At 36.3% G+C, this 12,077-nt stretch overlaps 1 protein-coding gene across 17 annotated transcripts in view; it reads right to left on the bottom strand.

The window, feature by feature from the left end:
- Positions 1-12,077, bottom strand: part of ADAM22 (ADAM metallopeptidase domain 22) — a 286,474-nt gene that overhangs the window by 20,406 nt on the left and 253,991 nt on the right. The window contains exons 27-32 of one of the 17 annotated variants that reach the window (XM_055121246.1): positions 11,240-11,434; positions 8,656-8,756; positions 8,048-8,114; positions 5,538-5,648; positions 3,255-3,341; positions 1,920-1,949 (exon numbers count right to left, since the gene is read on the bottom strand). In XM_055121246.1, the coding sequence (XP_054977221.1) occupies positions 1,920-1,949; positions 3,255-3,341; positions 5,538-5,648; positions 8,048-8,114; positions 8,656-8,756; positions 11,240-11,434 (591 nt within the window). The other 16 variants (XM_055121253.1, XM_055121250.1, XM_055121258.1 and 13 more) reach the window with 16 other exon arrangements.

Below are 12,077 nucleotides of genomic sequence, written 5' to 3' on the forward strand. Positions count from 1 at the left end.
TTTCACTGACAGGTATAAAATACACTTTTTGAAAACTGTCTCTAAGTTCTTTCCTGACCTGGCTACATGTCCACTAGCTCTAATCTGACTTTAACTGGAAACACGAACTGGCACAGCTCATTCACTTATAAGATAACCTCAGAACAAATGCAGACTCTTAGTGACCGTGCATTTTTTAACCACCATAACAATCACAGGAGCTGCCATATTAGAATAGCATAGTCAAGGTATGTGCTTGTACCAACAGACTATGGCATACCTTGAAACTATAATGCACTTCCTGTATTTACTTTCTATAAATGTATTTGTTGGGTCAACCACAGTTCAGTTCTGTTCCACCTAGGCAGTCCAAAACCAAACGCAGGACTACTCCTTAGTCACTTGGCAATATTCAGATGCAAACCTCACAGTGGTTGAATTGAAAGAAGAATTATAGGCTCTTCTGACCTGAATTAAATAATCATTATTTATCCTGGCACTTTGAAATGGTGAGAGGGTAATACAACAGAAACAGATTTTGGAGTCAGAGCCAGGCTTATAATTCCAGATCTGATATTTCTTAGTCATGCCATCTTCAGCTCACTTTCACTTCAGTTTCCTCCATTCACAGAAAAGGAATAATAATGCCTTATCTCTCATGATGTATAAGAAATGAAAGGGATATAAAAGGCACTCAAAACATGACATTACTTATTTCATTTCTAAATTAGTATATTTTCCATCAGATCATGGAAACGAACTCAAAACCTGTCAATGAAGTGAGTCACCAATGGATGGTACCCAAGCCTAAGAATCCCTGAGGAACAATGTGTTAAGCACTGTGACCCACAGAACTGCTCTAGGCTACAGGTGTGTGCTGATACAGCTCCTTCCTGCTGACCTGAATCACTGCTGACAGTCTGAACAACTGCGGTCATTTCAGAACTCGGGAAAGAAGCCCAGTGAGATTACCAATGTCAGTGGGTATTTGCCCTTCTGTTTATGGTGCTATGGAGAGCATACTTTAATGTTTCAGACCATATTCAGCACCAATTTGCTATGGTCACAAATTCTCCAGTGCATTTTCATAAGAACACCAGAAATACCACACCACATGGGTAATTAGCAGGGTGACCTTTGCCTCATTGATGGTTAGGGCAAGAGAGGTAATCCTGAAAAACACGGCAGCAGATAAAGCACATCCAGGCTTAAGCACAGGGCTGGCAAAGCAGAAGCCAAAGTGTGGATGCAAAGTGGGGCTTCCTGATCTATGAGGCTTGGTTTGGATGAAGAGTTGAAATTTTCTCTGCTTCACGAGAACCATTATGTTAAAAAGTTCTGGCACATCTCAATTGCTCACTATTTCCACAGAAAATCTGTGCTGATTTTCAAGTCTTACCATCAAAACCTTTATTAATTCAAACATGACCATCAAATTATAAACAATGGATTATATGTAACTTTTATATATGGATATTAAAGAATTGATTCTTAAGGTGCCTAACATGGTGAGAAGCAACATCTCATATTAAGAGGAGATAAAGGAGCCCTCTAAAATTGCCCTCACAGCTTTGCACGTGCCACTGGGGCTGCTGAAGCATTTCCCCATTCAAATTGCATTTAGTCATGCAGCTTCTGGGCAGACCTGGGCGCTGATTGTAAGATATGTGAACTCTTCCCTGAGAGCCACATTAAACTACTCAGTTCACCCAGGGGAGGTGAATCAACTCTTCCGGGGTACCATTTCACAAATTACTGCTGCCCAAAGTGCTGAGTTCATTTAGGAATAAAAGCCCTAATCCATATGGAAATCAAAGCCATTCTGTTTTGGTTCCATGGGTGATATAAATTATAATCTGCCCACAAGCCTGAGAAAAATAGAAAGGAGAAGTAGGACTGCAGGCTAGCCAAAGTTCCAAATAGCATTCAAAATATCTTACCTGTCTTCCTGACGTTGGCCATCTTGGGAGCTACAGGTGAGGGTGGGATGTTTGAATGTGAGTGTATGTGCATGAGGTTCAGTGTGGGTAAGTGGGATAAGCAGAGGGATAGGGCAGGAGGGATAGATGGGGTAAAAATGCGGGATACATTTCGTGAACAGGCAGGATTTATGCTTCCCTTGGGTATATGCGAATGTATGGATCAAACTAAAATGCAGGTATGTCTAATCATTTTCTCAAACTATATCCATCTAAACTAAATGGTACACTGGAAGAGAAAGTCCACCTTATATGGGTGCTGAGAGTTCGATACATCTATATTTTTAAGATCTGTAAATGCTGATCCAAGTGATGGCAATAAGTAATCTTAAAGCGCATTATTAAGTTATGCTCAGAAAAGACTGTAATTAAGTCTATATTTTTCTTCACACTCATTTTCCACAGAATAATAGTAAAGTGGACATTTACTTCTAAGAAATCACTTGAATATTAAAAGAGTAAAAAAAAAAACAAAAAATGCCATTAAGCTTTTGGAATTTCTCTCTGATCTTGAAATTTACATTGAACTGTGGTGACAGGAGTAACAGTTTCTGAAATGTTACTCTGGTCTCTTGTGAATTCAGAACACATTTATAATATGCTTCCTGTTCAGTTTACAGTATTAGATAATGACATGCTTATCAGCATAAGATTTTTTTTCCAGGTACTCCAGGGAGAATCTGTAAAACACTCTTTTCAGCCAGTTCTCTCTGGTATGGAATGGTTCTATATTACACAAATAAAACCTAAGCTCATACCACACACTCTCACATTATAAAATTTATCTGAATAATTTTTAAGTTACATCAAATTATCATTATCCTTCGAAGTAAAATTTCACTGTATTTCATTTCAGTTTTTTCCATGGTTTTCTCTGAGTTTTTGTATGCACTATGCACTCTTAAGATAGTAAATAGAAAATGCATTATGAAATTTCTACATTCTGGAAATTAAATCCTTTAGGTTAATAGTGCGTTTGTATTAGTGAAAAGTATGTTTCATGCCCATAGAAAACTACATAGCATAAAATGAAGAGAAAGCTACTAAAAAGCTCAAGATGGTGTTAGGGGCATGCACTAAACAGTAGCCCTTTCAAATGGCTTCATTTGAAACATTCAGGAAAGAACTAGACTTGCTCATGAAGCCAGAAACAGACTAAAAGGCAGCAAATAAGCAAGGACCCTTTGACCTACAGGAACTTGTATTGGGAGATACAAGATAGAGAGCCAGTCACACTACATTATTTGTATGTGCTGGGAGAGTTTGAAAAGGATATAAAATTAATTTATAAAATACCTAAAGTATGGTCCTTCAGTGTTTTTATTCACATCTTCTACCCACTTAGCTACATTATAGTCTCTTTTGAACCATGGGTTTAAATACCTGCAGAAAGCAATGGAAGGAACAAAGAAAGCAGAACAAGATAGAAAATCTGAAAATACACAGCACAAGCTCAGCAAGGATGTCTTTACCCTCCAAATGTCAGTGACTAGAGCAAATAAGCCAAAATGGATGGTGGGTGATTGTGAGGCAGTCTGTATAATGATAGGAGAAGACACGCATCAACGAAAGGGCTGAAGACATTATAAAATGTTTTCAACATGCCATGAACAGCCTTTCAAGTAGTTTCCAAATGAATCAGAAGCTGTCTCTCCATCAGAGTACTATAGACTTCCAGTCACCGACATCCAAAGTGGCTTTTTTTTTCATGCCACCTCTCATTTGGCTCCTTGGTTTTCAAACAATAATGGTGCTTTTTGAGAACATTCAGATGATTGCAATTTCACCCAAACATTTGGGCGCATAACATCCCAAGAACAATGAGAAAGAGCAAAGTTCTCTTTCCAATATAAAAGGAGGAGCTTTACATGGCCTTCGTCTTACTCTCCAAAGCAGATTTCAAACCGGAGTTAATAAGAAAGACAGCCCAGCAACTCTATAAGAAATGGAAAAGCTTTTATTCTTCTGATCCCGGAGTCCCAAGGCATATACTAATGAGGTCCAAATTGGCCTCCACGCTCTTAGAGCCGGGATTGGTAATTCAGTTGCAGCTGCCATGTTCCTTTCTCCCCCTTGGTGAACTCTTGACTGAAATGTCCCTATTTCCAATAGGAAAGGGCCCTCAGATACTGTCTCCTGACTACTGGGTCATGAATTATGAGACTAGTAGAGGCCAGAACAATCTCAGTCAGCATCTCCCTGATGGGCCTGGCAAAGCATCCATCAGAATTGCTGTTCTAAGGACAATACATAAAAAAAAGCAAAAAAAGTAAAATGGGAGTATCAGGATTTTTTTTCAGGGTTTCCTTTGATTATTATCCTAAGCTGGGCAAAATACATTTTAGAAATTACCCATTTAGAAATCAACAATTTCACACTTGAAAGAATTTTGAAATCTTACAGGCTTTCCTCATTAAAAAAAAAAAAAGGAAATTCAGCAGATAATATAGACGATAAAGATCCACGCTGTAAAGGTTCTCTAAAGTTAAATAACTTTAAAAATAAACTGGGGGTAACTGTAAAATACACTGTTTTGGATTCTTTTCTTCATATTTTGTTTTCGTCTGTAAATATATTTCAATCAAGACATTTCCATGGTTAGATAAATTTATTAAATTCTTTAATAATTTTTCCCTCTTTGCTTTTAGCTATAACCAATGTACAAAATCATATCTTGTGGTTCACTCCTGAGAGAAGAGTTTTCTAATTATTTTTATGAGACCATTTTTGCCAAGATTACATTCCCTGACTTAGGCACAATTTACACTATATTTTGCCTTTAACCACAATCATTGCCAACTTGTGCTTTTCACAGAGATAGCCAATTGAAACTCGCAGTAATATTTACATTGAGACATTGAACAAAAAAGGAAAAAAAGCAAATACAGCCACAGATGAAGAAGGCTAGTGAATGCTCTGGCTTGGGAGAAACTTTAGAAAATGCCCATTTGTCAGGTTTTCAGGTGAAACATCACCACACAGCAAACTGTCACCCACAGGCAGTTGGCCATTTCTGGGAACAGATGCGTTCCTTTCACTGACAATCTTAGAAGCTCAAAGGACTGGTGTCCAGGCTGTCTTTCAAAAGCAAAAGCCACACATATGGCTTAACCCAGCATGTGCTGGGTCTTTTCCTGCATCTCAGGGAGCATTTCAGAAGGCCAGAATCACTTCATGAGAGATCACTGGAGAGATCTCCCACTTGTTTCTTCTGGGAATGTCTGTGACACTCAGCGTCTTCTCACTGTGCTTCCTAGCACCTCTAATCTTGGTAGCTACCCTCACAGGATCTCACCACACTGCTATGAACCTGCCTATGCGGTCGGACTTGACTTGTAGCGCAACATGCAAAAAAAAAAAAAAGAAAAAAAAGAAAAAAAAAGCATTACACAGACTTGGAGAGGTCTTTGTGCTCTCCGGGATGGAAAGGCAAAGGAAAATGAGCTGGCGCTGGCTGGACCAGGACCACTTTCATACAGACACTGGGGGTCAGTCAGAGATCAAACAACCCTGATCTCAGCCAAGGAAGGGACTTGGAGAGAGATTAAGTGGCAGCCCAGAATGAAGGGGCAGACTGACCTGTGATCCAGACTCCCTGTCTGGGGGCTGTCAGAGCCCCCTGGGCTTATGCCTTGGGATGGGACTGTCTGGGCGAGGGAGTGCCCAGGCTCAGGTGCTTGGGGCTCCCTCCTGTAAAAACACAATATATAATACAAAGTCTGAGCCAAAAATGTCTTTTCTTTTTTTCTTTTTAACATCATGTACAACAGTGAGGAAGATGCAAAAGGTTTGAGTGGCAAAAACAATACAACAAACACGGACATTCCCTGTGGTTTCTTAGCAGAGTATTTCTTGCGGTTTGTTAGCAGAGTGAGCCTGTATAGTGCATTTTTTAATTCACATGTGAAAGTTAAATAATCCTTGTAGGATGACAAGGTTCTAAAGGGAATATTGAAATAATGGATCTTATCATAACTCCTTGTCTAAAAAACAAAACAGGTATGTTTGTTCATGATCATTCTGCTTCTCTTAAGAGTCACACAAATTATTATAGCAGAAGCAAATGGGATTTTTAAACAAATATTGAAGATATTAAAAAGCTATCAACATAATTCCCAATAGACTAAGCACCAGAATTCCTTTTAAGGAAAAAAATTATATAAAGGTTTAAGAGAGGGCTAAAGGGGCAAGAGCGATTGCTTTGTATATCGAAGCCCTAGAATCAACCCCCTGTACAACATGATCCCCCAGACACTGCTGGAAGAGAAATCCCCAGAAGGAAAAAAAAATATATATATATATGCATATATATAATACAGTTAGAATAATGGTCAGCTTCATCAACTTGGGTCCATTTATAAATGTAATATAAATATAAGTAATATAAGTAATGTGACCCAAATCTGAAAGCTGAAAAATCCAAGGAAATCCATAATACTTCTTCATAAAGATGAGTTCATTATGATGCCCTATTAAATATTATAATTTACTTATGTCACAGGCAAGAATCATAGATAGATAACAATATTCATAGAGATATAGTAGTGTACTATTTAAGCACATGATGTCAGTGGGAACTTTATAGAAAAATTTATATAAGTGATTGCTTTAGAAAATATTGTATGAATCTTACTATCAAGCATTCTTTGGGTACTAATCTCGCAGCTTTCTATACTACTGGTTTTTCTTTCCCCTTTCTCTTAGGAGTTTTCAAAGCCTCTTTAAAGGAGATACAGTTTGAACACTAAAGGTATATAAAGGAAGTCCTAAAGAATATCTTGCACTTGTATCTTTATTCTTATGAGCAACTAAGATAATCTAAGGTGCTCTTACCAGGTGACCTCATGCAAAACAAATCAAAATAACATTCCAAAAAGAGTTTATCCAGCATGAGCTTTAAAGCATCCAAGCGTTTTAGGAACGTAGAAGATAAACTCTAAGGGATTAGTTATTTAGGATGGACTTCTATGATGCCATTCTGGACCATGCAATGATATCACTTGAACCTATCTATTGTTTCTAATGTAAAGTATCCTCTAGGAAACTTCAACAAGCCCCTTACAAAACAATACCATCAGTGAGAAATGTCTGAATTTCAGGGCAGTGTTACTGTCCTAGACTGAAAATGTCAGAATATATGATGGAAAATTTAACGTAAGTTTCTGACAAGCAGTTAAGCTGCTCTTTGTTTAAGTATTAAAGCATGGAGAAATAATGGAGATAATAACTACAACTACACTTAGAAGTAAGTAAAATAAAATTAAAAACTTTAATATTAGTGGTCCTCAAAAGTCTGGGTAATTAAAACTAGGTAGCAAGGTCCAGAAGGATACCAAAGGAGTATTTATTTTTAAAGATTTGAGGAAGCTTGGATTTGCTTGTACTTACTTAAGAAACAAAGTGCACAGAAAGTTGCCTCAATAACTATAAATAATCTTAAATGTAATTTCTGACCCCATCTCCATTAGAAAACAAAATGAAATGTGTGGCTATCATTTTCAATAGACAGCGTTGCATTTAGTGACAATGATTCCGTTAAAGAGCAAGTTCATATAAACGCCCTTTTAAATATCCTTCGAAGGAAAATTTAAAAGGGAAACTATTGCATTAGTCTGAGAGAATGCTTAGATTGCAGCTATGAAGACCTCAGAGCAGTGGTCTCACATCGTGAGCAGCCTCATGCCCTTGTAGAACTGTTCCCTGATGCTTCTAGGGAGAGTGAACATTGGGGAGAGGAAGGGTGAACCCTCTGAAATGGGTCCCTGGTGATGACAAGAAAGGAATGTTATCAGAATTCCCTTCAAACGGAACCAAGACACCACAATGGCAGGTTTCTGGAGGAAAAAGCCTGCAGCGAGGGTGACCCCCCACTATCAGTGAATATTGGTATGGACACAGTTGCGGAGATGCCTATGTAAAAGAGAAAAGCCATGATTAATTTTTAAATGGCAAAAAAAAAAAGATTTACAAAGATAAAACCAAAACCAGAGGTATGGTTTACAGTTTTTTGATGATCCGGTTAATTAATTTCTCACACTGATTGCACAGGACCTTGGGATGCCTTTTTTCCATTAGAGGTTCTGACTTACTCAGTTGAATTAGACCGAGGTCTAAATCGTTTCCCTCTGATTTTCTTTTTGTTGCCTCCCAGGTTACCTGAAAAAGATGGTTACAGCTATATTTATATAGAAACATACAACTGCCATATGTGTAATTACACAGTTATTTTAAAGAGGGGTGAAATACCTGCATTACCCCCCAAACACTGGGCTTTACAGCCTTGTCCAACCTTCTTCACACATCTGGTGAGCTATGTGGAATCTTACCATTTTTCTTTTACAGAAAAAAATAAAGAACTGCACTTTCATAAGAAATACTTCCTCTTTGCTGGGGAAAAAAAAGTCTGAAAAGCTTACTGCAAAAGCAAGTTTTTACAAGAAGAAACCACAGTGGGCCAGAGAGGTAGAGCAGCTGGTAGGGCATTTGTGACCTTGCATGCAAGTGACTCAGGTTCCATCCCTGGCACCACATACGGTCCCCCAAGGACTAGGAGGGATCCTGAGTGCAGAGTAATCCCTGAGCACCACCAGGTGTGGTCCAAATATTTCTTAAAAATGTTTTAAAAAGTAGACCATAGAATATAGAACCAAGTTAAGTGGAGAAATGGGCTCAAAGTTAAAGGACTAAGCGCCTATACCTTGCCAAGAGTTACTTCGAGGTCGCCCATTTTCACAGATGTCTGAAATATGTTTTGTGTCTGGAATCCTTTCACTCCAAGAATGTGAGAGTCCGTTTGACCTGAAATTGAAAATATTTATATGCTGTTCATAAACATAATCAAATGACTGTTATAAAACCAGTAAGCACAGTTTCTAAGTATTACTATGCATTAAATAAAATAAATCAAGAAAGGAAAAATCTGAAATGAAAGAATGAAGAGAACATGAGAATCTTCATGAAGAAGGCAGAATTACACAACATTCAATTTAAGAAAAGTCAAATACAATGGAACCCCATTATAGGAATAGTTGACAATTGAAAGCATTTACATATCAGATTATAATGCAAGCCAATTTACATTCTCCAAGATGTAGTCACCATATAGAAAATTCAATACAAGTTTCAGTTACAAAAATATAATGGGGTCCCACCATAGATGTTTCTTAATTGTAAAGCAATGATTTCCATTCAAAGAATATGAGAACATGGACTTCCAAGAGATTTCATTGCTCAATTGAACCTAGATAATCTTTGTCAAAATAATACTTAGGTGTTTTTGAACAACAGAATTATTATCTGAGAACCATTATTTTATCCACAAAAATGTTATCAAAAATTGTAATATTAGTTGATTGTCTGATAACTGCACTGAACCAGATCTTTATCATAGAAGTTCTCTCATAAAGCCCATGTACCATTAAGCCCTGCTTCTGTGTCCTAGCATTTTTAAATAAATTGTTTACAAAAAGCAAAATTTACACACCTACCTTAAACCATAAGAAAAGTATGTTGACAAATAACATTTACTTAGGATGAGTCACAAAATTTGATGATTTTTAATCACTTGAAAGCCATAACCTATTGGAGTTTGCTATAATCTGGGAATTTTTCAAAATAGTATTTTCCATTTTTTTCTTGAAATATTTTAGGAAGGAACATTACGACCCTTTCCATGTATCATTTCAGCTAAGTGCTAACAGTATCTACTTTTTAAAGGAGACTTTTACTAATGAGTAATAAGGAACAGAACTCTGCACAATTATTAACTATTAATGCCTTACATTAGGAGTGTTAGACATTATTTTCTGGCTACAGTATGATTCTTACTGCGTACAAAAGTAAAATAATTCTACTGGTTTCCATAACTTATCCACTTATTTCTATGTAATTTAAAATAAAATATTTGACCACTTATTTTTATACTGAGAGAATTAAGTGGAACTTATTCTTTTAGCCCAAAAGCCCCAATAGAACAAAAAAAATTAACATTCTTCTATAGAATTGCATTCCTTGTACAAAAATGAATATATACATATATTGGCTTTTGGGCCACACCAGGCGATGCTTAGGGGTTACTCCTGGCTCTACACTCATGAATCACTCCTGGAGATGCTGGGGGACCATATGGGATGTGGGGGATCGAACTTGGGTCAGACGAGTGCAAGGCAAACACCATACCTGCTGTACTGTCGCTCTGTCCCCCAAAATTAATATGTTTTACTTTTTTAAAAATGCTATGTTCTCTGAGTTAGAACTATCCTTCATGTTTAAGACAAATGCGTGCAAGCTCTAAGTTCTCAGATCACTGTCACTGTCACTGTCAAGTTCTCAGATCTTACTCTATTTTCTTTCCTGATAGATATGTTTAAAGAGTAATTTCTACTGCATGACTCCTATTTGCTCTATTTGGAACAGTAAAATAAATTATGTTTCTTCTCAATTAACTAGAAATGTTCCCTTCAGTCTACAAAGTATCTTCTGTGCTCAAAGAAATAACGGGGTTATCAATTGTTTTAGACATCATATACCCCACTGATGATTAAAGAAAAACACAACTTTCATTGGATTATTTTAGCTTCCTTCATTGTGGATGTAGTTCCTATTTCCTTATATGCTCAACTATTTGTTCTTTATTTATAAGCAATAAAACATACAGAATTTTAAGTGATCCTTTATACCAAGATCCCTTAAGATCCTGAAGCCAGAACAGAGCATCAAAGTTAAGATGTATAAGTAATATATTAACTCCACTAGTACTATTACAGAACTCAGGCAAACATTAACTATATTTAATTTGGCAGCCAAGCTCTAAATTATAAATTCTAGAAATAATTATTTCAGGATAAAAGGCAAAATCATGATATTCAAATATATTATTCACAGAGAAGCAATCTTTTTTCTACAGCAAGCTTAGCTATTTACAATTAAAAATATCCAATGCAGCACTTATATTACTAACTTATTTTACAACTGCTTTTATTGAAGCATGAAAGTAACCTTTTTCTTTGACTACCAGACATGACATAAAGCTCACCATTTAAAATATAGAATACTAATCATACTTTCTTAAGTCATGTAAGAGCAAGAAGAAGAAAAAAACTCTGGGGTTTCTACACAGAATTACTGCTGTTATTTTTTTTTAATTCATTTTTGTTTCCATTTCTGATCTAATTGGCTTACTAACAACTGGTTCTGAGCATATGGCATTTTGAAAAAGAGTAATCAAAGAATAAAGGATACTATATTTTAACATTCAAGAAAGAAGGAAGAAGTAATCAAACCTGCTGCAAAATAATGAAATGTTCTGACTAATGGAATAATGTGTGATGGAACAGGTAGAAATCTGAAAATGCGACAGAAAAGCAGACCTCTTCTTAGAACTAGATGCTGAGTTTGTGCTGACTCCAGGAGGAATGTCGCTATAAAAAGAGTCACCATCTCCAGGCTTTTTTACATAATCTCCCTGGGGTAACTGTCTAAAGCATAATAAACATTTCAGAGTCAGAAAACAAGACACACACATGAACACAGACATATACAAATATTATTTTAGGAATAAAGAGGTAGGTGTAATGGTCTACATGAATCAAATTTGTAACAACACATAAGATTATTAATAAATGTGACAAATCAGTTCATCTAATTTCATAGATGGTAGATACAAAATCCCTAAAGCCTTTACAATAAAGCCTAGCTCTTGGTGGAAATATGGAAAGGTAAGAGTTTCCACTGCAACTTAATTATACTGAGAGATATTATCTGCACTTTTTGTCTTTTAAAAAATTGATGCTAAAAGATTTTAGTGAATTATTTTGTATTGGCTACATATAAAATCATGCCTTCCATAAATAAAGTTTTGCTTCTCTTTTCCTAATATGAAAGATAAAAGACTTGGAACATTCTTGGTTTTGTGCTATTATCTTTTTATTATTTTATTAAAGCACCATGATTTACTTGTCAATAAATTCTCATTTTAAGTAGAAAAAATTTGATTGATGCCAAGGAGACATATACTGGGGCAGATAATCTTGCCCAAATGAGAAACAGATTCTTTACACTGGGGTGAGCAAATTAAGCATAATGCTAAACATACAGTGGAACTTTGATTTAGTCTTAAAA

The sequence above is a fragment of the Sorex araneus genome, chromosome 1 (assembly GCF_027595985.1).
Source record: "Sorex araneus isolate mSorAra2 chromosome 1, mSorAra2.pri, whole genome shotgun sequence".
Taxonomy (NCBI): Eukaryota; Metazoa; Chordata; class Mammalia; order Eulipotyphla; family Soricidae; genus Sorex; species Sorex araneus.